The sequence below is a fragment of the Carassius carassius genome, chromosome 12 (assembly GCF_963082965.1).
Source record: "Carassius carassius chromosome 12, fCarCar2.1, whole genome shotgun sequence".
NCBI lineage: Eukaryota > Metazoa > Chordata > Actinopteri > Cypriniformes > Cyprinidae > Carassius > Carassius carassius.
The window spans coordinates 28,639,893-28,667,785 of record NC_081766.1 but is presented as its reverse complement, the minus strand read 5'-3'; the positions used below and the strand labels follow the sequence as shown (position 1 = coordinate 28,667,785).

The 27,893-nt window shown below is 34.6% G+C and overlaps 2 protein-coding genes across 3 annotated transcripts in view; one reads left to right on the top strand and one right to left on the bottom strand.

The window, feature by feature from the left end:
• LOC132155174 (adenylate kinase isoenzyme 5-like) overlaps positions 1-5,627 on the bottom strand; it is a 127,270-nt gene extending 121,643 nt beyond the window's left edge. Inside the window, exons 1-4 of one of the 2 annotated variants that reach the window (XM_059564030.1) lie at positions 5,289-5,627; positions 4,075-4,261; positions 3,519-3,686; positions 1,256-1,428 (exon numbers count right to left, since the gene is read on the bottom strand). In XM_059564030.1, coding sequence (XP_059420013.1) covers positions 1,256-1,428; positions 3,519-3,686; positions 4,075-4,261; positions 5,289-5,348 — 588 coding nt within the window. In that variant the 5' untranslated portion in view covers positions 5,349-5,627. The remainder of the gene's footprint in view (positions 1-1,255; positions 1,429-3,518; positions 3,687-4,074; positions 4,262-5,288) is intronic. The other variant, XM_059564031.1, reaches the window with a different exon arrangement.
• Positions 5,628-6,970: 1,343 nt separating this feature from the next.
• LOC132155173 (GPI-anchor transamidase-like) overlaps positions 6,971-27,893 on the top strand; it is a 42,423-nt gene continuing 21,500 nt past the window's right edge. Inside the window, exons 1-9 of the mRNA XM_059564029.1 lie at positions 6,971-7,140; positions 10,623-10,676; positions 11,567-11,658; positions 11,949-12,084; positions 12,602-12,713; positions 12,792-12,888; positions 17,150-17,267; positions 19,080-19,190; positions 21,329-21,501. Of these exons, the coding sequence (XP_059420012.1) occupies positions 7,057-7,140; positions 10,623-10,676; positions 11,567-11,658; positions 11,949-12,084; positions 12,602-12,713; positions 12,792-12,888; positions 17,150-17,267; positions 19,080-19,190; positions 21,329-21,501 (977 nt within the window). The 5' untranslated portion in view covers positions 6,971-7,056. The remainder of the gene's footprint in view (positions 7,141-10,622; positions 10,677-11,566; positions 11,659-11,948; positions 12,085-12,601; positions 12,714-12,791; positions 12,889-17,149; positions 17,268-19,079; positions 19,191-21,328; positions 21,502-27,893) is intronic.

The following is a 27,893-nucleotide window of genomic DNA, read 5'->3' as shown; positions in this document are numbered from 1 at the left end:
GAACTGCTGTGAAGAGAGAGATGAACACCGAGCCAAGCCAGATAATGACTCGTTCACGAGTCAAGATCCGGTTGCATCGGTTTTTGGATCACCAGTAGTTCTTTTTGACAGTTCGATTCAATAAACCATTGAAGAAAACGGTTCACCGGTTCTTTTGCGCTCGATGTAAAGGTGTCATTAGCGATGATTGCAAGCCTTCGGTTTACCTGGGCTCATAACATTAGCACAGAATCAGTTCAGAATCAATCACCAAAAGAATCAGTTCGGTTCAGACGCTCTGTGTGTCGGTCTGTTTCACGCTGAATCACACATGTGCAGTATCATCAGCTCCTCGGTTCACGAATCGGACGCGTCTGACAGAAACGGTTCTTGACTCGTGAACGAGTCATTATCTGGCTCAGCTCGGTGTTCATCTTCAGTTCTCTCTTCACAGCAGTTCAGTCAGTGTACTGTTTGAGTAAATGAATTACTCCAGGATATTGGTTTGTTTTAACTCAGAGGGAGTGTCAGCCATATTAAAAAAGTTAACAGCTTAAGTCATTTGTGGATTAGTGCGTATTGGAGACGCGAACCGTTTAAAACGATTCAGTTCGATTTGGTGAACTGGTTCAAAAAGATCCGGTTACATCGAATTATTCGTTCACGAACCGGATATGACAAACTGCTTTGTTTTGAACTGTCTTACAACAGACACGGCAGAGAAGACAACGCTGAATAAAGTCGTAGTTTTTGCTATTTTTGGACCAAAATGTATTTTCGATGCTTCAAAAAATTCTAACTGACCCTCTGATGTCACATGGACTACTTTGATGATGTTTTTCTTACCTTTCTGGAGATGGAAAGTATACTGTACACACAGTTTCAATGGAGGGACTAAGAGCTCTCGGACTAAATCTAAAATATCTTAAACTGTGTTCCAAAGATAAACGGCGGTCTTACGGGTTTGGAACAACATGAGGGTAAGTTATTAATTACATAATTTTCGCCAAATTGGGCGAACTAACCCTTTAATGATAAATAGGAAGACTTCAAAAATAATAATCAAACAAACTTAGTAACAAACTTATAAACATAACATTCTAGTTTTGACAGTTCAACAATTCCTATTTTGACCACTGTTGATTTCTAGTAAACCAAATTCTAGGTGTGTTTGTGTGTGTGTTAGTCCTGCTATGTCCTATTTATTGACATATTTAATTACTGGCATGTGTTTTTGACCTTTATATTCTCTGACATTCTGACTTCATGTACATACCTGTGGTGCCAGTTCTCCATTGGTAATGATCCTGGCAATCAGACTCCATTTCCTGTTGCTGGTGGCATTATGGATCATCTTCTTTCTGAGCAGCTCACCCACTGAGACATATTCAAAGCCGTAACGCTCAGCAATCTTCAGACACTGTGTACCTTTACCGCTGCCCGGGCCACCTGTTAGAGAAAATAGTGGGCAGACTTATGAACCCATACTGACTCACTCACAGACACCCACATATATGCAGACTCTCCAGAAAAGCATATTTTGAATAAATGTAGCCATATGCAAGATGCTGTGATATTCAGACACATAACGTAATTCCATATTGCTTTTATGTACCATTTCAGTAAAGAAGTTAATGTTGAGTAATTTTAGACAGCTCATCTATTTTTGCTCTGTCAAAGAAAACAGTTTCCACTTGTTATGCTCCAGAACGAATGAGTGGTTTGAACGAATTGATTAAGTGAATAATTCAATGACTCCCTCATACAGACAGTCAATTGTTTTGCTTCTGAACAAAGTTTTCATAAATCTGTTGAATGAATAATTCAATGACTTATAGACAGTTACTATAGGTGAAACAATGTATCCTGCAGAAAGAGTCACTGAAACATCCACACCACTAATATACAGACTGTTCTGTCTGTTCCAACACAGACAATCGGAGTGAACAAAACAATAAGCAGCCCGTACTTCTAGGACTAGAAGTAATTGCTGTACAACAATAAATATTAATAAACATCACATAATAAAAAAATTCTACCAACACCAATGCATATTATGGAGTGAATGCCCAACAAACTACAGGCATCGGTTATCAATATTAGTTGACCACTATAAGAAACCGTATTAAAACACATAAACAAAATAGCAAGCCGTGCAGCGTTGGGAAACATTTACTGAGCTAGAGCTAATATCTAAATAAGATTTGCTTGTTGGTTACATTCTGCACAGATAACGTTTCCCTCGCAAATTACATCAGTCAATATAAAGAGACTTGCATGCTGTTCAGGGAAGTCTGATAAGGCCGGAGGGAAGTGTACAATGATAGCTGTGTCTGAACTATAGCATCCCTAGCACTCAGCGATCCTGTTTACAGCAGGTTGCATCTCAAATGCAACCCCAGTGAACACATGTAATTGGATTTTGATGAGGGGATGGTCTCTGATTTCATGATAACATAATTTATTACATCAGTGTGTTGCTGCATACATAACAGGAAAGTCAATAGTGTTGCTCTTAAATATACCTTACTTGAATTTTAATTTAACCACAAACACAACCATTTGAAACGCTCAGTTACTTTAGTCCAATACTGTACCTGTGGAATATTAGTTTAATAATATTAAAATTGTAATTTCATGTTATGGCCAATATTAAAAAGGCAATAAATAAAAAATAAAAATAAAGCTTTGTAACCTTTACGAGAGAATTTAAGCATAACATTTAAATAAAGTTGGATTTTCAAAACTTTATTGTCTTTATCCTACTTCATTAACTGTAACTATAAGTGAGAATGAAATAATGAAAATGGCAATCTAAATGCAAAAATATAAGTAAGCATGCATAATTAAATATTCTTACACAATATTGGACATTTAATAGACAATTAATTTTTGTATCACTTTATTCATGGTCACTGCAAATGGCATAACTGAACCACTTTGGGTTGATCAGATTGTCATCTTCTTTTAGTCACAATTAATAAATAATAATAATAAACAAGTGAGTGGGAGTTACCTATGTCATTTTGTCATCTATTTTTTTTATCACACACTATAGAATCAAAAGATTGGAATGTAAGATTTTTTTTAAATCTCTTATGCTCACAAAGGCTGCATTTATTTGATCAAAGGTACAGTAAAAACTGTCATATTGTAAAATATTGTTATAACAATTTAAAGTAACAGAAATCATCCTAATATGCCTATTTGGTCTCTTATTATTAGCATTATCAAAATTATAAAACTTTCAGGATTCTTTGACAAATAGAAAGTTCAAAAGCATTCATTCAAATGCATTTATTTAAATTTAAATACATTTTGTAAGATTACAATTTTCTATTACTTTTGATCAATTAAATGCATTCTTACTGAATTAAAGCATTGATTTCTTAATACTTGAAGGGCAAAAATATTGAATGGCAGTGTATTTTCATACAAATTCCAACATAAAACAGCTTCAAGTGCACATACACAAACACCAGCCTGTTTTTCTCCATTAGCCTGGTATCTGTGATGAAGTACCCAGTCTTTGGGCTTACCTATAATGAGGATGACTTTGGGTCTGGGTCTAGATGGGTCAAACACTTCATATTCCTCTATGAGCTCAGCTGTCTCAGACAAGTCTGAGTCACTCTCTATGGAAAACTGGTTGATGGGTGGGAGGCGCTCATATCTCCGATAGGGGAAATTGGGACTGTCCGGGAGAACTGTATGGAAGAATGCAAATAGTTCATCATAAGAGCTTCTGATATCCTCAACAATATATTGCAAAAGTTCACAGGAAATCCCATGATAGTATATCATTGAAAAAACATGTTTTGATTAGATGACAAACTCATTGTTTTACTGTAAAGGTACTTTGCATTCATTTGCATTTTTGTAATTGCCTCGAGGTGGGTAGAACAATGTTGCCCAGCACAAAGAAAGGAAAACCCCTACCGATGGTTGGCTTGCTCTAACAACACCCAAATAATGAATAATGAGCCTGCTGTGCAATACACAACTACACAGCAGTGGCCAGTTCTAGTTTGCATGAATTTCCGCATTGCCTACAATTTGGAGTTGCACTGGCTGATGACAACACCTCCTACTCACCGTTGCGGAAAAAAGATCGACGTGACTGCCCACCATTGAGAGGCGGTAACGACTTCTTCTCCTGTCCAACGAACGTGTCCCATCGAACTTGGTCAGTCCCGCCAAGCTCCCTCACCTTCTTAAGGCAGGTCTCTAGGTAGTCTACGGGGTCATCCGGTCGGTAGTACATCAGACCAGTCAGCAGACTCTGAGAAACAAGTGGCAAATCAGAATAGAATCAGTCATTAGTATAACATAACTACGACAGTAGCAATAAATGAATTCAGCTTTTAATGGGAAGCTGATATATTGCAGTGTGAAACCATTTTAAATTACTTTTAAGCTTTAACAGAATTTTTGCTCATTATTTTATAATTGTTATGCATGATAACTGTATGACCACCTTTAGCGACTACACATTGAAAACATTTTTTTTTACACATAAGGGCTGTTTAAAATGAACTAGAGAAGGCAAAGGGTGATTAAAATGGTTATAAACAAACTGTGCAGAGTGAAAGCACCTAAAATATACACTTTCCTATATATTTAATGCAAATACCCTACTGGAAATCATTACCCTCATCATATTCCCAGGATATTCCAAACCAAGCCGGCCCAAACTCTGAGTAAAATGGAATTTTTGCCATGGCGCTCCTATATGCACCAACAGTTTAAAGAGAGGTATTGACTCCAAAATTATGTTGTTTACGAAACAATAATATAGGTGACTGAAAACAGTCATTAAATTATCCTATTACATCCTGTTATTTATTATCAGACTTGACTCTGATAAGCATGTGTAGGTTACTGACAGCACGACGGAAGGACAATCAGCAATGTTGACTCGCATTTCAGACACGATCGACATTTTCAGCTTTGTGCGTAAAAACGCGCACACACTAGCGACTATAAACACATACATAAACCTCGATCATTTCCATATAATCTAATCTGATGCAACACTCAGCAACTCAGTTTGCATTATTTACAACACCCAGTACCCCACATACACGTACCTTTAAATGAATCATTACCTTTTTTTTTATTATGAATCAACTTTACTCATATTCATAACCTTTTCATAACTGTAAATATACCGAACCAACATTGGTTTACTGATTATCTTTCTATGCAAGTAACCGAACTTTATCTTATTCTTCGTTTGTAACAGCTGATGTGGAAACATCTTCTTTAGGATTCACTCGAACAAAAAGTTCACACACGTAAATGCTCACCTCAAACAGTTGAGGTATCTCTCTCCTGGAGAGATATTCCTTCGCATCGTTGGTGTTCATATCTGTTTTTGAAAAACTATCGATCCTGTTGCGTTGAGCGTAAAAGGTATTCTATTGCAGCTTCACGAATCCGTGATGTTGTTGCGATCTTAACGCATTCTCCAAGTGCCTACTAAACTAGGTGGACGGAGACAGCGACGCTCTCAGTAAACCGCTGAGCCTGTTACATGCTGCTTCCAAGCTCTCCTCTAATCTTGGTCTTAGTAGCTCTAACCAGTGTTTGAAACCGCCAACACAGCCCGATACACCTGTACGCTGCCCGCGCGCTGATGGAGTGACTCAAGTCAAGTGTGTGTGTTTGTCCGGCGGATGCGCGCGTCCTGAAGACTGATGCGCGTCTCAGGAGTTCAGAAGAGGAAACGAGAGCATACTGTGTGCACGGCTTAATTCTTTAAAAAACGTTTTCAGAAAATAAGACGTTTTTAATTTATGTTAAAAAACGAGTCATTTATATTTTAATAATTACAATTTTACGATATGCACTGTGTAATATATAATAATGAATCATTCATATTTTATATAATATTATACATGCATTTATAATAATCGTATCTAATATCTCAATTATATTTACTAATATATTAATATGTATATATTAATACAAATATATTACATTAATTAAAAAAACTTTATTAAAACATATATAATGTAGAAATATACATTATGTATTATTTCAAACTTAAATGTAGATACTAACCTATATGTTAAAATGATAAAACAACAATAACAATAGTAATGCTCTTATTTATATGATATAATTTCCTGATTTATGTTGTAACTGCCACGACAACAAGATAAGATGTTCGTAACGGCATCCTATGTATTCATTTGGAAGACAAAATGTTGTCAGATAATAATATTTTAAAATAAACTTCTTCACTGCTTGTTATGAATTAATACAAATAAAAAAAAACTACTAATGCAATTGCAGCCTTTTAATTATACGTTTTGTATTAAAATCTCTTAAATCTAGTATCTTAAATCTAATTATCAAAATAATTTATGAATGAATAACTTAATAGAGCTGTTTAATTCAATTGTCCTAAATACAATGCTATTTAAAAAATAACGACAAAATATACTCACTGCAGATAAAAAAAAATAATAATAATAATTTAATGAATAATTGATGAGTTTAATATTTCATCAGTGAGACTAATAAAAACCTACACTGGCCTATATTACTAGTGTGTGTGGAGTAACCCCTGACATCATTTTCACAGTAAGTGTCACAAAGGAACCGAATGTTCCATGCTGGATTTTGACATTTTTAGCCTTCCATCTGTCCATCTGAAAAGTCTTAAATATAAACAAAGAGCCAGTTTCAGATTAATCTGCATAAGCCTTTGTTGGAATACTCACGAAATGTATCTGATTAATTTGTTGGTAGGGGAAAAGAGAATAAATACAGAAAAAAAAATAGCTTAAGGTTTGTTCCCTATTAAAAGTTGATAATAATTCTGCTTTATACAGTAAACGGTACCACAGTTGTTGCTTAAATTTATGGGATCTGAGAAAACAGTTATTTATAAAAATGTAATGCATCATCATATATTCATGTCCTCCGTTTTCTTTGCTACATGTAAATATCTGAGCAGAGATATCACTTTTATTTCGGAAAATGGGACTTTTAAATCAAACCGGAAGTAAAACGCTTCCTGGTTGCAGTTGCAAATCTAGCCTGTCACTAAACCGATGACAAAACAAAATGGATTATTACAATATAATTGCAGTATTTGCATTTATTAATTTGCTTGTTTCCATACCACATGGATACAGTAATTATGTTGAGGTAAGTGTCTTTATCATAGCTGTTGTAAAACGTTTCTTTGTTTCACTGAATGGAAAATTTAAGCTTTCAGTAGTAGCTGATGTCCTCAGCTCAGCATAAAGGTTGCTTTTTTTTAAATGTCTGTTTTATTTTATGGCTGTGTTCATTCCGATTTGTTATCTATAAGCACGCACATACATGTAACGCCTGTGATGGCCAAAAAACAGTAACGTTACTGCCTAGGTAACATTAGGGAGCTTGCTAGGTTTTTGAATCACAGACTGTGTGTTACATTATGGTGGCCAGTTTGTTCTAAACATCACATGTGATCAGATCAAATGTATTTCTTTAGACATTTGGCTTGGTTTGGTCAGTACTCATTATCTCGTCTCACAGTTTTCTGTTCAGTTGACAAAACAAACAAAAAATTCACAAAATTTTATTTTCTTTCTTTTTTAATAAATGAGAGCACGGATAAAATACTTAAATGTGGTTCGGAAGTAATTGTCAAAGATACATTGCCAGGGCTGCCAACTTTTGAGTTAATGTGTATATATATATATATATATATATATATATATACACACACACACACACACACACACACACACACAATGTCATGATGAAATTATGTAAAATAACTGTTGCAATGCTGCAAAATTATTAACTTTTTATGACAACAAACATAGCAATGTAGCATGAGAGATTTGCAAGTTTTACTAGTCATTACTTTTTTTTGCTGATTGCAACCACATTTAAAAAAATATTTTCACATGACAATTCAAATATTTATCTATTGGTCTGCATTTACTGTGCTTAATGAACATACCATTTCCTCCCATTAAAAAAATAAATCCTGCATTTATGTGAAGGATGAGGGATTTATATATGACTCCTGAAACTTTGCTGGCATTTAGCAGCACAGAAAACAAACCTTTTATTTGAAATCTGAACTGATTATATTTAATCTAGAAAGTGCACAGAAAGCCCTTCCATCATAATCTATAATAATTTGTCACTTACTTCAGTTCATAGCGGTTACGTCCCGCATATGTCTAGGGGTAAATGTTGACGCAACAAAAGTAAAATATTTTAAAGAGCGTTGCTCTGAGTCCTGCCACAGCACCACAAGCAACTATTTGTCCAGAAAAAGATTTTATTATTTTACAGCTCGTGGAACACGTACAAAAAAAAAAAAAAAAGTGATAACATCAGGAGAGGATAAGGCCTAAACAAACAAAACAAGCTAACTGGAATTAGTGACCTATAACAAAGAAAAGAGAGAGAAAAAACAACAACAGGTTTGTACCCTAGCTCCCTTCCTAGCCCAAAAACAGGAGAAAACCGGGTTAAACAGAAATGGCATCCACCTCCCTACAGCTTCCAAATCAAAAAATAATAAACAAAACACCAGTAGGCAAACATTAAAGTAGCCGATAAGAGAGATGTTAATAATAGCAGCTAACTAAGCAACAAACTAAAAAAAAAAAAGTGAAGGATAATACAAATCTCTTAAACGAAAATAACAAAAGGTAAGTATTAAAGAATACCACAATGAATAAAGAAACAAAACTACTACAATACCAAAGCAGAAAACTAAGCAGCTCAATAACCATCAACTGAGACAACAGGCTGGGCAGAACACAGGCAATGCTCTGGAGAAGGCTCTTGTGGAAACGTTCTCTCCTCTCTGGTAGCTGGAGCTCTGCTTTCATTTGGACTCACTATTGATTGGCAAGCAGGTACAGCTGGGAGCAATCAACTACCTGCCAGACAGTTTGAGTAGAAGTCGGAAAAAAGAAAAAAAACATGGAATGAAGTAATAAAGTAAAGTAATAAAAACTGCGTCTCCGGACGTAAGAATAGCGAACTCACAAAGTTTCTTTGTAATCAATGAACCACTTATTTACATCGAGTTAAAGTGTGAGGCGTGCAGAGATGTTCTCCAGAGCGGAAACACAAATATACACTGGGGCGTTTACCAAATCTGTTTCGCCAATTTCCTGCTATTATACCTGTATATTATTTATTATATATTTTACATGTTCTTAATTGCAAAAAAATATATTGATATAATATGTAAAATACTGTAAAATGCGTAAATCATCAATACATACAACAGTACACTTTAACCCATTTCAAAGACAGTAGAAATAATTATGAAATGACTTAAAGGAATAGTTTACCAAAAAATGGAAATAAGACTGTGTTTTGCTCACCCCTGAGGCATCCTAGATGTATAAGACTTCCTTCTTTCAGATGAATCCAGTCGGAGTTATATAAAGAATTGTCCTGGCTATTCCAAGCTCGATCAAAAGAAGCTTTTCTTTACTTTAGCAAAGAAAAACCAGTCTCCTCTTGGCTTGGAATGAAATCCTCCGACATTCTTCTTTATAAATCCTAGTTTTGTATTTCTAATTAGTGACCGTAGTTTTGTTTAGATCTCTCTGTGTTTCTGTTTGCGTCACTTCTAAACGGCGCATGCGCAAAGCTGACCTCATACGTCATTCTCCCGGAACTGTGTCGTTTACAACAGTGAGTGCAAACTAGATTCATGTGATAATTACGTTTTGAATATGGATATTTTTCTTACAAAAACGCAGTAGCTAAAGGAGGCCTTTGTTCACTCCCCGGAGCCAAGTGAGACACTTTTTTTTATGGAAAGGTGCTTTTTATTTAACTTCTTTTGGACTGAAGCAATGCAACACCCACTGACTGCAATAAAAGAGCTTGAAAGATCAAAGACAATTTTAATATAACTCCGACTGGATTCGTCTGAAAGAAGAAAGTCATATACACCTAGGATTACGTGAGGTTGAGTAAAATGCAGCCTAATTTCCAATTTTGGGTGAAATAACCCTTTAAGTTCAACTAATCACATTTTATAAAAATTTTAACTATGATACATTTAATTGTTACGTTCATTTCCCACTTGAATATATTATTTTAAAGTATTTTCATAGTAAGAACTCTTTTTTTTAAAGTATGTAAAATTATATGTTTTCTTATTTTAATGTTTTAATTTTAGTTTTCCTTGCTTAACTAGTTTTAAAGCTTCACTGGTTCAAAACCTGTGCATGAAGTTTTGTCACATGACCTCCTGCAAATGCATCTCAAAGCAGTCATTTCATTACTTCAACTACAGCAGTAATTTTTCTCTATAAAGTGCATACAGCATTCATTCAGTAAATGTGAAGGCAATTTGTGCTGTTAACACTTTGCCATCATATTACTTAATGTAAGTGGCTTTCATAAGCTTCCATATGGTTGCTAAAATGGACAAAGACTCAATGTATGGTCTCCATTTACTTTTCTTTTGCCCATGGATTTATCTGAAAGAGAACATTTTCACTTTTTGTAGTTCTTTAGAGAGTTTGATTAAATTATTAATGCATTATTAGTCTGCATTGAGGACCCACAATGTCTGAAATCGAATTGGTATCAAATGGTTTTTGTACACAATTATTATAGAATTGTCTTTTTTTTGTGTGTTTTTTATTTAGACCAAAGCTGGACAGTTTTTCAGCAGTGGCCACACCAACAACTGGGCAGTCCTGGTAAGTTTGAATTTTGAGAATTTATAAGGATTCATAATGAATAAATTCCTAAACGTGTACTTTTGTTGCTAAAACATAACAAGACAACAACATATGATAAGCTATTCATTTTCAAATGCTCAACATGGTAAACTAGATTTATCCTGTGATAACGTAGAATCCATTTTAAAGTAGAGCTTGGCATAACTAGTAAGAAGTATATTTTTATAAAATGGTTAAAAATATGTGAATTTATTCATATACATGATGAGTTTTCCAGGTTTAGAAATCACATTTTTAAAATCAGACTCCATTTTTATTTTAAACAGTGGTATAGTTTTATAGTAGTAGTATAGTTTTTCTTCTTCACCTATTTAAATGCATGTTTTATTTTATCTCATTTCCCCCTTAGAAGTTTGCTGAGGCCCCCTAGTGGGCACTAACCCACTGTTTAAGAACCACTGTGTTACAGCCAGTATTGCCATTGTTAATTAAAACTATATTATTATTTTTGATAATTAAAATAAAGCTGAATAAAATATAGATATTATATTAATACACTTAAACTTAAAAGTTGAAGTCATAACATCACTACTACTATTACTAAACAAAGGGTAAAATAAAAATAGATTCAATCGAAATAGGAGAAGACAGCTCAGACGTTTGGTTAATGCTGTTTAGTTGTTAAGTTAACGCAGGCATTTATTGCTGGTTAGCTTTAATGTAATTAAGGTTACATATAGATTTATTGTACTAGCATATAATAGCAATAATAGAAAAGAAGAAGAAAAGGTAATTTAGAGGTATAACATGGTTTTATAATGTTTTTTGAATTCTAACTTGACAACATGTTTTCTTAAATGCTGCTTTTTTCCATGTTTTTTGGAGTTAATAAACATGTTTATGTCTAGGTCTGCACGTCTAGATTCTGGTTTAATTATCGGCATGTGGCGAACACACTATCGGTTTACAGAAGTGTAAAGAGACTAGGCATTCCAGACAGGTAAACTTACTCATTTACTTCATTTAAGCTCTAAAGCATCTTCTCTTGACACATGTAAAAACAGTGGCCTGTTGAATGACAATATAATTGGACCAATCCATTGTATATTAACTATTTTTTCCTCCTGGCATCCCCATTACACAGTGACACATTATTTAAATGTGGAGAAAAATTGAGAAAATATCTGTTTTCTCCAGAGATAGCTGCATATGTGCTCTTTTGTCACAACGAGGCAGTGATAGTTGTGTTCCTGTGTGCTCTGATTAGATGTGTTTGCCCTTCTTTCCCAGTCACATTGTGCTGATGCTAGCCGATGATATGGCCTGTAACTATAGAAACCCCAAGCCAGCCACTGTGTTCAGTCATAAGAACATGGAGCTGAATGTGTATGGAGATGACGTGGAGGTGGATTACCGTGGATATGAGGTGAAGCGGCTTTTGGTTTTAAACTAATATCACTAATATTGGATGCTAGTAAGACTTGTTCTGTTTCAGCACAAGAAAAAGTTTCAACTTAATTAAAATATTTCTAAACGCAGTCAAAGCAGAATCAACGATTTCTTGTCTCTCAGCAGCACACAATAGTGATGTGTCCTGAATGATTGTTTTCTTATTTTTTTTAAAGAACCAATTACTCACTTAAGGACAGTCAGTCATTTTTAAATGTATGTATTTAGCAGACGCTTTTATCCAAAGCGACTTACAGTGCATTCAGGCTAACATTTTTTACCTAACAAGGGAATCGTTAGGTAAAAAATGATTTTTTACCTAAAGGTAAAAAATCGAACCCACAACCTTGCGCTGTAAACGCAATGCTCTACCACTTGAGCCACAGGAACTACTTAATTATTTATTTATTCAGAATTATATTTGAGACCCAAATCAAGACTATACACTTATTGTGGCAGGTCTTATTTTAAAAGCATGTCTTTTTGTTTTCCAGGTCACAGTAGAGAATTTCCTGCGAGTCCTGACAGGGCGTCTCCCCCTCAGCACCCCTCGATCCAAACGTCTGCTTTCCGACGACCGCAGCAACATTCTCATCTACCTGACAGGTCAGACCGGTAACAGCCTCATTACTGGCTTTTCTGCATTTCTTCTTTTTCTGAATCTGTGGGTCTCTGTTTCCACAGGTCACGGTGGAAACGGCTTCCTGAAGTTCCAGGACTCTGAGGAGATCAGCAACATGGAGCTGGCTGATGCTTTTGAGCAGATGTGGCAAAAGAGAAGGTAATTATTGAAAGAGATGCAGTGGACACACAGTAACTGTAGCAACATGATTTATCACATAAATTTGAATTATTACAATCTCAGTGTTGTGGTTAAAGATCTGTCCTGGTGAACGAATGGTTATAGGTTTGAATCCCACCCTCTATCCATCGATATCACTGTTATACCATTGACATACACATTAAACACATAAAACATTAATTTAATTTATCTTTTAATCATTAAAAATTAACTTAACTTTTTGGTAAACAAAAGGGATTTACTATTAAATATAAAACATGAAAGAAATGTTGTGTGATTAAACCTTAAAAAAAATTATGTTGGATTTTTTTTTTAGTAGTAGGCTATGTACATTCTGCTGAACAATAGTCTTTAACGGGACTTTTATTTTGACGGGTTGACGTACCTTTACAGTTCTGTGTATGTGATGTGACGCTAGTTTTACTCAAATCAAATGTTCAAATGCTCATGAAGTGACTGTCAGAGCAGTTCTGGAGATGTTGTTCATGTGTTCACGTCCTTATTTAGTGAGACAGCAGACGCTGAAATCACCGGAGCGCTACGCGCGCTTCAGTGTGTTTAATGAATGAAGAAGTGCTTCTGCACCATTCATTAACAGAGACACGCAGATCATGCAGGATTCATATTTAAATAGACTGTTCCGGCTTAATATTTACAGATATTAATCCATATCGTGATTTGATGTAAGTGCAATGACCTATTTTTGATTAATTCATTCAAAATTTGTCGAATCCCGTGCCATTCCACGTTAAACTGTAAATTCCGTTTTTATGACTGGATTCCGCGATTCCGTTTCTTTACGTTTGCCCGCGGCAAGTGCTTAAGTTGTAAATTGCGAGGTCCCGGAACAAACCGGGGTAACGATTCCGGCATGTGATTACAGGAGGGAGAGGTAACGGAACATTCGCGCAATCACACTGGTGGACCAGTTTAAGTGATTTTAAGAGCATGCACCAGTTGCATTTAGTCTGTAAGGTCATGAATAACATGGAAATGCCATGTGATTTTAAAATAACAATTACCAGGACTAAAAAACGTTTTGAAAAAGTTGTGGAATTTTATTTTTCAAATCTCTGTGTAATAGAGTTATATTAAATCAATGTCAATGTCACCTTTATTTATATAGCGCTTTAAACAAAATACATTGCGTCAAAGCAACTGAACAACATTCATTAGGAAAACAGTGTCAATAATGCAAAAATGATAGTTAAAGGCAGTTCATCATTGGATTCAGTTATGTCATCTCTGTTCAGTTAAATAGTGTCTGTGCATTTATTTGCAATCAAGTCAACGATATCGCTGTAGATGAAGTGTCCCCAACTAAGCAAGCCAGAGGCGACAGCGGCAAGGAACCGAAACTCCATCGGTGACAGAATGGAGAAAAAAACCTTGGGAGAAACCAGGCTCAGTTGGGGGGCCAGTTCTCCTCTGACCAGACGAAACCAGTAGTTCAATTCCAGGCTGCAGCAAAGTCAGATTGTGCAGAAGAATCATCTGTTTCCTGTGGTCTTGTCCTGGTGCTCCTCTGAGACAAGGTCTTTACAGGGGATCTGTATCTGGGGCTCTAGTTGTCCTGGTCTCCGCTGTCTTTCAGGGCAGTAGAGGACCTTTCTAGGTGCTGATCCAGCATCTGGTCTGGATACGTACTGGATCCGGGTGACTGCAGTGACCCTCTGATCTGGACACAGACTGGATCTGGTGGCCACGGTGACCTCGGAACAAGAGAGAAACAGACAAATATTAGCGTAGATGCCATTCTTCTAATGATGTAGCAAGTACATAGGTTGTTATGGGAAGTGTTTCCGGTTCCGGTTTACCTAATTAATGCAGCCTAAAAATCCTTTAACGGATTTGGATAATAAAAGCATATTAGTATGTTATGTGTATGCCAGGTTAAAGAGATGGGTCTTTAATCTAGATTTAAACTGCAAAAGTGTGTCTGCCTCCCGAACAATGTTAGGTAGGTTATTCCAGAGTTTGGGCGCCAAATAGGAAAAGGATCTGCCGCCTGCAGTTGATTTTGATATTCTAGGTATTATCAAATTGCCTGAGTTTTTAGAACGTAGCGGACGTAGAGGATTATAATGTAAAAGGAGCTCATTCAAATACTGAGGTGCTAAACCATTCAGGGCTTTATAAGTAATAAGCAATATTTTAAAATCTATGCGATGCTTGATAGGGAGCCAGTGCAGTGTTGACAGGACCGGGCTAATATGGTCATACTTCCTGGTTCTAGTAAGAACTCTTGCTGCTGCATTTTGGACTAGCTGTAGTTTGTTTACTAAGCGTGCAGAACAACCACCCAATAAAGCATTACAATAATCTAACCTTGAGGTCATAAATGCATGGATTAACATTTCTGCATTTGACATTGAGAGCATAGGCCGTAATTTAGATATATTTTTGAGATGGAAAAATGCAGTTTTACAAATCCTAGAAACATGGCTTTCTAAGGAAAGATTGCGATCAAATAGCACACCTAGGTTCCTAACTGATGACGAAGAATTGACAGAGCAACCATCAAGTCTTAGACAGTGTTCTAGGTTATTACAAGCAGAGTTTTTTTTTGCTGTTTAATACACTTGGCCAAAATCTCATGATATAAACGATAAAGTACTCATGCACAGGATATTTAAAACGTACAAAAGTATATTTGCTAGATGGCAAAAAACCTACTTCTCCAGTCTTCAAGCACACACAAACAGTAGCCTTTACAGACATAGTGTTTGAGTAAAGAAAATCATGTCTCAAACAGTTATTTGTTTACCCTTGCTTTGCAAAAAGCAGCGATCTGTCTCCTCCAGGCTGTGCGCGTGCGTCAATCTGAGTGGAGGCGCGTGAAGTGACGAGGTTTCGCGAGAGCTTGAGGATCCAATGGCGTTATGAAGTTTTACTGACAAGCTCTTTTATTAAATACTTATCATTGGTTAAATATTTGTAAAAACCCTCCGATTTAAAATAACGAATATAATAGAGATATGAAATTTGGAAAGTTTTTCACACCACATATCTGCCTATTTTCTGTCTGCCATAAGGAAACACCGCTCCTGGAGGAGGGGGATCCGCCAAAATAAGGATTCCGGCACAAATTATGCCCTGCCCGCGTCCTCAAATCAAAACACTGCTGACTCCTTGCAGTATGCGATTTCGGACGCAGCGCTTGTGTCTCTTTCCGCTTTGTGGGTGACGTAAATGCTTTGTCACATTAAAAAAAAAATTGCGAAAGAACCTGACGTGAGATTTAAAATAAATTAAAAGAGGCTTCGAGCCAGAGGAATTTGCCTCGATCATTTTTTGTAATCGAGTTACTCAAGTTACTCGAGGAATCGTTTCAGCCCTACTTGGTTTCATTTGAAACTATTTTCATTGGAGGAGGAAAAATAAAAGTACTTAAGTTACTCTGTGTAAATGTTCATTAAATGCTTATTCAACCGCTGAATGTAAGCAATGTCACACTTCCAGTCATATCAGCAAATGTATTCATTCAGTTTAATACTTACCTATTGCAGAAATGGACCAAAACAGATCCCAAAACGCACATTAAATGACATCAAAGCACAACGTAAAATCTGCAGTCTAGCCTTCATTGTGTGGCTCCTGGACACAGTGTTCGATGTACAGCACATGGCTGAAGTGCTGCAGCTGCCTAACGTATTAATTGTGTGTTATAAATGCTCTAATAAGCTGTTTAGGTTCTAGCACTGTGTAAATATTGTGGGAGGCTAGAGTTAGGTGCAATGAGAGCTTCTTCTCTTCCTGTCGAGGAATACAGCAAAGGATGTTTTGTGCCTGTCAATGTGGTAATTGCAGGCTTGATCCAATAAATTAGTAAAGCCCCTTTTGTGCTTGATTTCTCCCCTGAATACATCTTAGGTTCTCGTGTGATTCCAAGCCTTCTCATTCTCTCTCTCTCTCTCTCTCTCTCTCTCTCTCTCTCGCTAGTCAGAGATGGCCATAAGTGGTTTCTAATTTTTATTATATATTTTATTTTGTGAATGGAGCATTAATGGATGCTGGGTTCTTTATTACCGTGGCAACGGCTTGCAGTGAGTGCTGTGTTGGTTGTGTAGTGACCGTGGCTCAGACAGCCTTGATCCCTGTGCTGGAGGTCAGATCTTGCTATTATTACTTCACCACCGGCTTTAATTATAAACAACATTAGATTGCAATGTTATAGAAGGAAAATAATTTCAAACTGCCAAGTATCCACTGGCTCTAAAACAGCCTCCTTTCTTTGCAGGTACAACGAGTTGTTGTTCATCATAGACACGTGCCAGGGGGCCTCCATGTATGAGAGGTTTTACTCGCCCAACCTCATGGCCCTGGCCAGCAGTCAAGTGGGAGAGGACTCGCTCTCAGTGAGTTTAACCTTCTGCACACCTGACAGTTAACATTTAGTTGAAGCTGTTCTGCAAAACCTTTGAAAATCATTGACATAAAAATCATAGATAACAAGGTTTTAGGAGTTTAAATAGATGGGAAATCATGATGATTTGGGACATGATGAGGTCTGGGAATAAACCAAACAAGCATTGAGGATAATGTGTAACGTGTGCTAACTGCTTTGATTAATTAAGCATCTTTATAAAATTCATGCCGACCAAATTTAATAGATGGCTTATGGATCATTACAGTAAAATAATTCAGATAAAAAAATCAATAAATGAACACTTTTGTTTAGCAAGGATGCATTAAATTAATAAAAAGTGACAGTAAAGGCATTTATAATGTAATAAAATAAATGCAGTTCTTTTGAACTTTTTGTTTGTCAAAGAATGCTGAAAAAATATCTCCGTTCCCACAGAAATATTTAGCATCTCAGCCTTTTTCAGCACTGACTATAATAACTGTATCATGATCACCACATCAGCATATTAGAATTAGGATTAGAATTATTTCTGATGGATAATGTGTCACTGAAGACTGGAAGATATCACATTTAAAGTAAATTAGAATGAAATTAAATTGTAGTAATATTTCACAATATTACAGTTTTTACTGTATTTTTGCTCAAATAAATGCAGTCATTCAAAATCTAAACAAAAACAAAAACATACAAATTTTACCGACCTCAAACTTTTGAATGGAAGTGTGTCTAAAATGTTTAATCTGACCAGCTATGTGAGCATTGCTAATCTTGTTAAGAAATTATTTATCAAAACTTATTCTGAATGGTTGGTTACTATTTGGTCTAGTGCAATAAAATGTACAGTATCATGACTATAATTTTAATTAAAGTTTACTGTTTTTTAATTGTTATTTGTGTTTAATACATATTTATGTTTAATACATGCTTTAATAAATGTTTACACATTTTTGAATGTTTCAAAATTTGACAAAATATGTGAAAAAGAATAAACTTTGAGATAAAATTATTTATATATATATATATATATATATATATATATATATACACACACACATATATATATATATATATATATATATATATATATATATATACATACATATATATATATATATATATATATATATATATATATATATATATATATATATATATATACAGAAATATATTTACAAAAAAAATCCTTTAAATGTATCCCATATTTTGTCATTTTTTTATGAATCACATTGATTATATATATATACATATATATATATATATATATATATATATATATATATATATATATATATATATATATATATATACATATATATATACATACATATATATACATATATATACATATATATATATATATATATATACATACATATATATATATATATATATATATATATACAAACATATATATACATATACATACATATACAGAAATATATTTACAAAAAAAATCCTTTAAATGTATCCCATATTTTGTCATTTCTTTATTAATCACATTGATTATATATATATATATATATATATATATATATATATATATATATATATATATACATATATATATATATACTTCTGTTAATAGTTTTTAGTGCAAAAAATGTATTGCAAGTATTTTATATAGTTTTATCTAGTTACATTGGACTTGGTGAACAAGCTACAGTACACTTAACTACACTCTACATCTGTACACCATGACTCCCTAGAAAGGCCTGAACGTTTATAGTTAATACAGATTTTAAATTATTAGGAGAGTATATGAAATTGGAGTTGGTTCTCCTGTATTGTTTTATCCAAACAGCATCAGCCAGACTTGGGGATAGGAGTCCATTTGATGGACAAGTACACCTTCTACTTACTGGAGTTCCTGGAGGAAGTCCACCCCGCTAGCCAGGCCAACATGAACGATCTGGTAAGACTGTGTGTGTGTGTGTGTGTGTGTGTGTGTTTGGTGCCTGTTTATAATTCCAGCCAAATGATATGGAGAATGCTTTATCCACTGTTACGAACTGAACTTAAAAAGCATCCATCACAAAGACGTCCTGTCGCCTCAGATGAAAAGAACAGCCTTAGTGGACCACAGGTCACTTTAAACAGAGTGGCTAATACAGGTGTAGGTCAGACAGCTTTGAAACAGTCAGGAGGGAGACCTTTTCTCTGAAGGCCTGGGTGAGCTTGAGTTTCTCTTCCATTCATCTGTGTGGTTGGAGTCCCACCAACTCCCACAATCCATTTTGATCTCTCCTGCCCTCCACATCCTCTCTGCTTGGCACAGTGCTTCTTAGATCAAACGGGTCCAACAACAGCCTCTTTTCTGGTGCTTTTTTGTTCCCTGTGCTCTTCTCTCGCTCTCTCTCCATTCTACTGAATTAGCAACGTTATTATTGATTTCCCGTGGGAGAAAGAGAGAGGTTTTAATGTTGATGGAAAAGGACCAGTTGAACTGAATGATCTCTCTTTCACTGTCGTCAGAAAGATTGTGAAATTTCTTTCTGGCTTTCACTGTGCTGCATCAGCATTGCCATTGCAGGACTAAATTGCATTTTATATCAAATTAACAATAATAAACATATTTTTATTTTAAACTGTATTAATATTTAACAATGTTACTGTTTTTACTATATTTGATCAAATAAATGCCTTAATGAGCATAAGAGACTTTTCAAAACATTAAAAAAATCTGTTGAACAGTCGTGTAAAGGGTTAGATGTTAAATGTTTATGTTTTTATTATCATTATTATCATTATTATTAATATTATTATACTGTTGATGTTAATTAGAATTGCTGGATGGTGATGTTTTCATTTAAAGCTGCTTTTTCTTTTCATTATCATTCAAATAGTCAGTAATTTACAAAACTATTTGGACTTAAATCCAAATGTTTTTTTTTGTTGTTGTTGTTTTTTTTTAAAGTAGCATTTAGTTGTTGCATTCATTCTCAAATGTTTTTATTCATCAAACATTTTCAAAGGACCTCTTGTTGATGTTTTTGTAAATTGTATTAAATGATCCTGATTAGGTAGGTTTGTATCATTTTAAAACTGTTTTATATTTATGTGTTTTATATTATTTTATATTGCGGTCGTTATTTTTAGCTGATATACTTCTGCACTTGTTCCTGTTAAATCAAAAATCTTAGTCCACATTATTGGTCTTATTGTGCATTATTCATATGTTCAATCTATTCCAGAGGGGAAAAAATGTCTCCATTCCCCAGTCATGATCTCAGTTCCCAGCAGGTCAAAAAATGTCCATTCTTTCCGCAATCAACTGCAAAACCGCATTCAAGTCTGACTCCATTCTGATACAGAAAGTCCACTTTTCACAATCCAATCATTTCCCAGTGAATAAAATCAGACATTATTGAATCTCATTCAGTATTCAGTTTTGGAATATTCATTGAAATATATCACATTGGGGAAGAAAAAAATGAATTGTGAATGCAATTTAATGTCGACCCCCTCCCCCCACACACACCTCATTCCAGCTGGACAGGATTGGTTCTTAAAATATTGCATCCTGAGGTCATAGTAAAAAGGATGATTTAGAGCTTAGGGTGGATTAATAAATAATAAATTTAGATTTATTAAATGTTTAGATAATGACCTAAACCTCACCGTAACTCTGTACATAAATAAACAAATGTTTAATTGTTTAGGATGGAATGTAATCGTGTTTTTTAACATGAAAATGATGTTGAAGACCTCTATGAATGATCATCCCAGTTTTAACAGCTGTTACTGATTACATTTTCATGTCCATGTTTCATTTTCAAACCGATTTTCATTCATTTTCAGAGTCCGTTTTCATAAGAATTCACAAGTTTAATGACACTTTTCTGCACACCATAGCTGGATGTGTGGGAACAGATGTTATTTAAATGGTAATTTTTGTTCTTTTTCTTTTGTGTTCCTTTCTGACAGCTTGCAGTTCTATTAAACTGCAAATCCATTTGGGAATGAATGCGCTCTTAGAACTTGGCAACCCATAATTAATCTCTTTGTTTGTGTGTCTGTCTCATTTGACTGATAGTTATGTGTTTGTTTCAGTTTAAGGTGTGCCCGCAGAGTCAGTGTGTGTCCACTCCGGGTCACCGAACTGACCTGTTCCAGAGGGATCCGGGGAGCGTCCTCATCACTGACTTTTTCGGAAGTGTCCGCAAAGTGGAGATCACCAAGGACACTATCAATCTGACATCCCCTGTAGAACCGCCAATAAAGAGGCAAGTAGAACACAGCTGTTCGTCTCTAAATGATCTCGAGTTTCCTGGGAAAATGCAGTGTATCTTCTGTAGTAAATTGAGTTAATTAGCCCTTTCGGTGTTATATAAATATCGCTTCATGGACATTCAATTATGAAAGCCAGTTTCAGCCACAGTATAAAAAAAATCAATGAATGAATAAATGAAAGTGACTTATCTAAAAATTCTGACTTTTTTTCTAGCAATTCTTTTGTAGCAATTTTTTCTAGCATCCACTGACGCTCTTTAATCAGCAGCAGTGCTAAATCCGGAAGCGCGTATACTTATTTGCCGGCAACCCGCCAAAATAAAAGCCTGCTGATTTTAAGTTTGGATATGATGAAAACGCTTTTATTTATTTATTTTTAGATGCTATTATCCAAAGTTGGTAAAATTGGGGAATACATAAAGCGATTCTTCTTAAAGAGGCAAACCAAGTAGCAGGAAATATTAGCATTTTATTTTTAAGTTTATTTACTATAAAATAAATGCATTTGTATTTAATACTAGGACTGCTTTTTATTTGTAATAATATCACACACTATTATTTAGTTTATTTACTATTATTTAATAAAAAAAAATAAAAAAAAAGTGTAATAATATTATAACTATTATTAATTCATTTTTTATAGCTGCATTTAATGGGTCACGCTATATGCAGTGTGAGGACCAAACCAAATCTCAAGGTTCTCTTTATGAGAACCAGGCTGAAAAAATGATGTGCACCACTGCTTATAGGCATGCTCTTAAAGGGATGATATTCAAAACATGTATGATTTTCTTTCTTCTGTGGAACGTAATCGAAAATATTTGGATGAATGTTGGGAACCAACATTGTATTTTTGGGTGGACTGGCCATTTAATATTTAAGCTTGTTTCCACCACTGATAAAAAAAAATTGGCTTTTTATCTCATTATTTAATTTTTTATTGTTTATATCTCACAATTTTTATTTTTATGAATTTAATTTCTCTGAATTGCTAGAAAAAAAGTCAGAATTGTGAGATAAGTCACTTTCATTTATTCATTCATTGATTTTTTTTATACTGTGGCTGAAACTGGCTTTCATAATTGAATGTCCATTTTAATGTGAAAATGAAAAATATATGTAATAATAATATTTATATATTTTCTTTGGTCTGGCTTAATTAATATTTTTTTTAATGAGTGTTTGGCGGTTAGAGCGGCAGGCCTAATTAACCCGTTTGAAATGTTCCAGAGCAAGCAGTCTAATTTAATGAAGCATTTAAAGCATTGTAGCTGTTCGCTATTAAAAACGTATTAGTTATGTTGACTCCTCTAATGACCCGCTAATGATTTTGCATACTGCGTCACCATGGTTACTGAGAAATCTCCCATATTGGGTCACATAGGTTTCCAGTATGATAAATATGACTTTTCTAATAGAAAGATCTGTTAAACCTTCTCTTCAAAACCATTCAAAACACGTTTAGCAGACAGTCCTCGCAATGTGAACTTGAGCGAGCTGAATTATTTAAACACCATTCAGAACCTCACTGTGAATAAAGTAGCTACCAAAGGGTCCTTTGGCTTCAAAACAAAGTGCTCAAATAAATCAAGAGGAAAATGTCCAAGAGGGCGGAAGACAAAAAGAAGGAAGGCCTAGTCTCAGATGAGATCTGTGCGACTGCAGTTGACCTTTGGTGAAGGGGCTGGAAAGAATATCAAATCCAAATAGGAGCAGGAAAGTTTTGAGAGCATGACCACAGCTACAGTACTGTAAAGTACTTCTGTCACTGTGAGAAGAGTTTTAAAAAAGTGACCCAAGTAATGATAAATGGGTGCTAGAGACTAAAAAACTAACAGCATTGGCAGCATTGTGCTGTGAAACATATAGGCCACAAGATGGCAGTAGTATTTCTTGGTTTACTAATCTGAAAAGAAAATCATATATATATATATATATATATATATATATATATATATATATATATAATTTTTTTTTTTTTTTTTTTTTTTTTTACAGGTTTTCTCTGCTGTCAGACTAATCTGTAATGCAGTCAGTGTGTGGATAAGACTAGATAAACACATATTAGATTCCTTAGCATCATTTTGTAGTGAATTAATTTAATTTACTGTAGCTGTATTTGAACAGCAGCACATATCATTAAAATTTAATTTAATTTGGACCTATCTGAATCCTAATTCTTCTGAAACTACAGTGCTTTTGACCAGAAAGCCTGCATTACTACATTATTTCATTCTTTACTCTTGTCAGGGTTACAAGTCAGATTATGTAAACAACATTATACCTTTTTCTAATCTTCAAAGATAATTTATAACTAACATGTACAGCTTACTTAGCTAAATCGTTTAAGTCTTCAATGCCTTCTGATTTTTTATTATTATTATTCTTTTTATTAATATTGTTGGTTACTGAAAAAAAACATTTCTAATTGAAAACCAAGTTATACTGAACCATGGACCGTGGAAACATTTTGAATAATAATAATACTATTTCACTGCAGTCTGCAGTGTTCACATAAATTAATGAATTATCTTGTTTATTTATTTAAGTCTGCTGCAGGCATACACAATTAGATAAGTGATTACAGGCATCCCTTATCATCTTGAAGCTGAATTGCTTGGATCCCCTCCAGTGTCCTTTTAGCATTTTTTTTTTGTTTTGGTTGGAAGGGGAAAAAAGAATTCTAAAAAAATTTCCTAAATCTAATGGAAGTTATTTTCTTTTCCTAATAGAAATAAACTACGAAAACCACAATTTATTTTTCTTTAGGATAAACCAGTCAAATTAGGCTGTACCTATTGTCTACATCACATGATTAAAGGCATATTTCAGTAACCATTTAGGATTAGGGAACACATTAGGGAACGTATATTCAGTTTCCCCTCAGTAAAAGTAGTTGTTAAGTTAAGGTACGCTCTCATAAACAAATGTACAAAAGCTGTCACTGGGGCGGTATCTTTTCAAAGGGTACACATTTGTACATTTTAGGTACTAACATGTTCACTTTAATATGTACTCTTTAGGTACAAAGATGTGCCTTATGAAAAGGTACCACTCCAGTGACAACTTTTGTACCTTTTTTTCTGAGAGTGTATGGAGTAGGTTTAAAGGGGTCATATGATGCGATTTTAAATTTTCCTTTCTCTTTGGAGTGTTACAGACTGTTTGTGAATCTATTAAATCCCTAAAGTTCCTATTTAATCCCTAAAGACTAAAGTTTTAAACCCAAATAGATATTCTTTATAAAAGTTAAGACTCGTCCACGCCCCCCTAATCTGATCTCTGATCACAAATGTAGAACTGGTTTTATGTTTATGCGGTACGAAGCAACGCAATGAATAAAAAGATCAAAAGATCAAGTCATTATAATCCTTAATTATGTCTCCACTGGATGCAACAAATGGCTTGTTTGTAATGTTTTATTGTTATTGTCTTGTCGAGCCGGTGTTCTGGCTGGGGCACGCATCACAGTATGTCGAGGGGCATAACATTTCTGTCACACGCTTGAGGCTAATCACAATGCACTGAATAACTGGCCAATCAGAGCACACCTCACTTTTCAAACTGATGAGCTTTGTAAAAATTGAGGCCTTTCAGAAAGGAGGGGCATAGAGGAGAAACAATGATGAACAGTATGTGGAAAATAAGGTTTTGTTTTTATTTATTTTTTTATACCTTAAACTGCATAAATACATTTCATTTCACCAAATATACAAAATAATGTACTTTTTAGCAACATCATAAGACCCCTTTAAGGGATCTAAAATATGGTCATAGAGAATAAGGCATTAAATAAATGGTTCACCCAAAAATAAAAATTACCCCATGACTTACTCACTTTCAAGCCATCCTAGGTGTACATAACTTCCTTCTTTCCGACAAATACAATCTGAGTTATTAAAAATAATAATAATAATAATATCAATAATAATAATTTTGCTGGCTCTTCCAGGTTTTATAATGGCAGTGAATGGTGGTTGAGCTTTTGAAGCCCAAAAAAGTGCATCCATCTATCATAAAAAGTGCCTCACACGGCTCCAAGGGGTTAAAAAGCTATGCATTTGTATAAGAAAAATATCCATATTTAAACCTTTGTAAACCGTAATCCGCTAACTGTCATACGCACGTACATGAGAGAGTATAGCGTAAGAAAACAAAAAAACTAAAAACACCGGTCACGAATTAGAATTTGTAAAGACAAATGTCGGAGGATTCCAGTATAAGCCAAGAGTACAGCAGACTGGTTTTCCTTTACTGTAAACAAAACTTAGTTCTTGTGAGACTTGGAATATTCTCACCAGAGATTGCGCCTATGTCCTAAGTTGTCTACTGTACATCCTAAGCTGGAATGCTACTCTTGTGAACGTGTACAGCAGTTAGTAGAAGCTAGAGATTACAGTTTATAAAGTTTTAAATATAGACATTATCTTATACAAATGCTTCGCTTCGCTTCAGAAGTTGTAAGTAAATCATGGGGTAATTTTCATTTTTGTGTGAACCGTCCCTTTAATATGTACTTTGTAATTATCTAAACAACCAATATGCTATTATTATGCATGCTAAGAAGCAAATGGTTAATAGTGAGAACTGGTCCCTAAAGTTTTACAGAGTGTCTTTCTTCTGTTGAGTACAAAGGATAATATTCAAAAGAATGATGGGAGCCATTGAATTCCATATTATGGAAAAAAAAATACAATGTAACTCAGTGATTAAAGCCAACTGTTTAGTTACCCACATTCTTCAGAATATCTTCTTTTCTGTTCAACAAAAGCAAATAAATTCACACAGGTTTGAAATAATTGGCAGGTGAGTATATTTTCATTTTTGGGTGAGCTATTCCTAGAAATAGTTAACCCAAAAATGAAAATTTCCTGACACTGTACTGACCTCCAGATCATCCAAGATGTAAATGGTTTTGTTTCATAACAGATTACTTTCATCATCAATTTATTCTCTGCAGTAAATGGGTGCCATCAGAATGAGAGTCCAAACAGCTGATAAAAACATCACAATAATTCACAAACATAACAGAAAAAATAGTAAAATAATACTAAATAATGGTGAAAGTTTTAGTTTTGTTCTTAATAACTGACATTTCAAGCATACCGAAGTAGGTTAGGTCACCGGTTCATCAGCCTATGCACTGAACAAGCTGTCAACCAGTGCTAGTTTCTAACAGTGACTGTTGCTTTGGGAAGTGGAAGTATTCTCTCTTTCCCCACGGTCACAGGCTGTCATGACTCACTATACTGGCACATCTGTGGCTGAAACGGCAGCATATGCACCTGAGGGGAGGTCTCTTTCCCCTGTCTCTCGCTGTCTTACAGCTGTCATGCATGGCTGATGTCCCTGCTGTCTTCTACCATCAGACTGCCTTGACAAGGACATGAGTCCACTCTCAAAGGCCCGGTCACCTTGCTCACTCTGTCTGGGCCTCTGACATTATGGACTAGTTGTGTCACATCTGGAGCAACGCATGTCTGTCATGTGGAAACAACGTGCCCGCAAGCCATTAGGGGTGGACCGCTTTCACTTAACCTTCTTTGATTAAGAGCTTTGACTTTCTTTCTTCTATGGAACCCAGATTTCAGGTTTCCAAAGAGTGTCATACCTTGAAAGTAAAAAAAAAGAAGAAAAAAAAGAAGAAGAAAAAATGCATTAAATTGATAAACAGTAAAGCCATTTGTAATGTTACAAAAGATTTCTATTTCAAATAAATGCTGTTCACTGAACCTTCTATTCATCAAAGTATCACAAAAATATTAATCAGCAAAAACTGTTTTCAATATTGATGATAATAAGAACCATTGTTAATAAATAAGCAGCAATAATAATTGATAAGATCTGAACACCAAATCATAATATTATATTGATTTCTAAAGGAAAATGTGACACTGAAGTGAAGAAACGGTTGCTGAAGAATCAGCTTTGCATCACAGGAATAAATTAAATTCTGAAATATATACAAATCAAAAACAGTTCTTTTAAATTTTATTTGTAAATTGTAATAATATTTCACAATATTACAGTTTTACTGTATTTCTGACAAAATAAATCAAGTCTTGTTGAGCATGAGTCCTTTAAATTTTTTTTCAAATATCAACAGTTTTGTGGAATTTTGAAATTAACTTGAACTAAGATTAATAAATGCTGTAGAAGTATTGTTCAGTTCAATTCATTAGTTCATGTTAACTAAAGTAATTGATTAATGTTAACTACTGAACCTTATTGTAAAATGTTAATAACATCTTAATAGATAATTTCAGTCTTTTCCTCACACAAAGCTATTGTATGGCTTCAGATTAAAAAAAAAATTAAAGTACAGCCCCAGGTTCACTTCTTATAGTCAAGTCACAATTATTTACAGTGGAAATAGAAAATAATC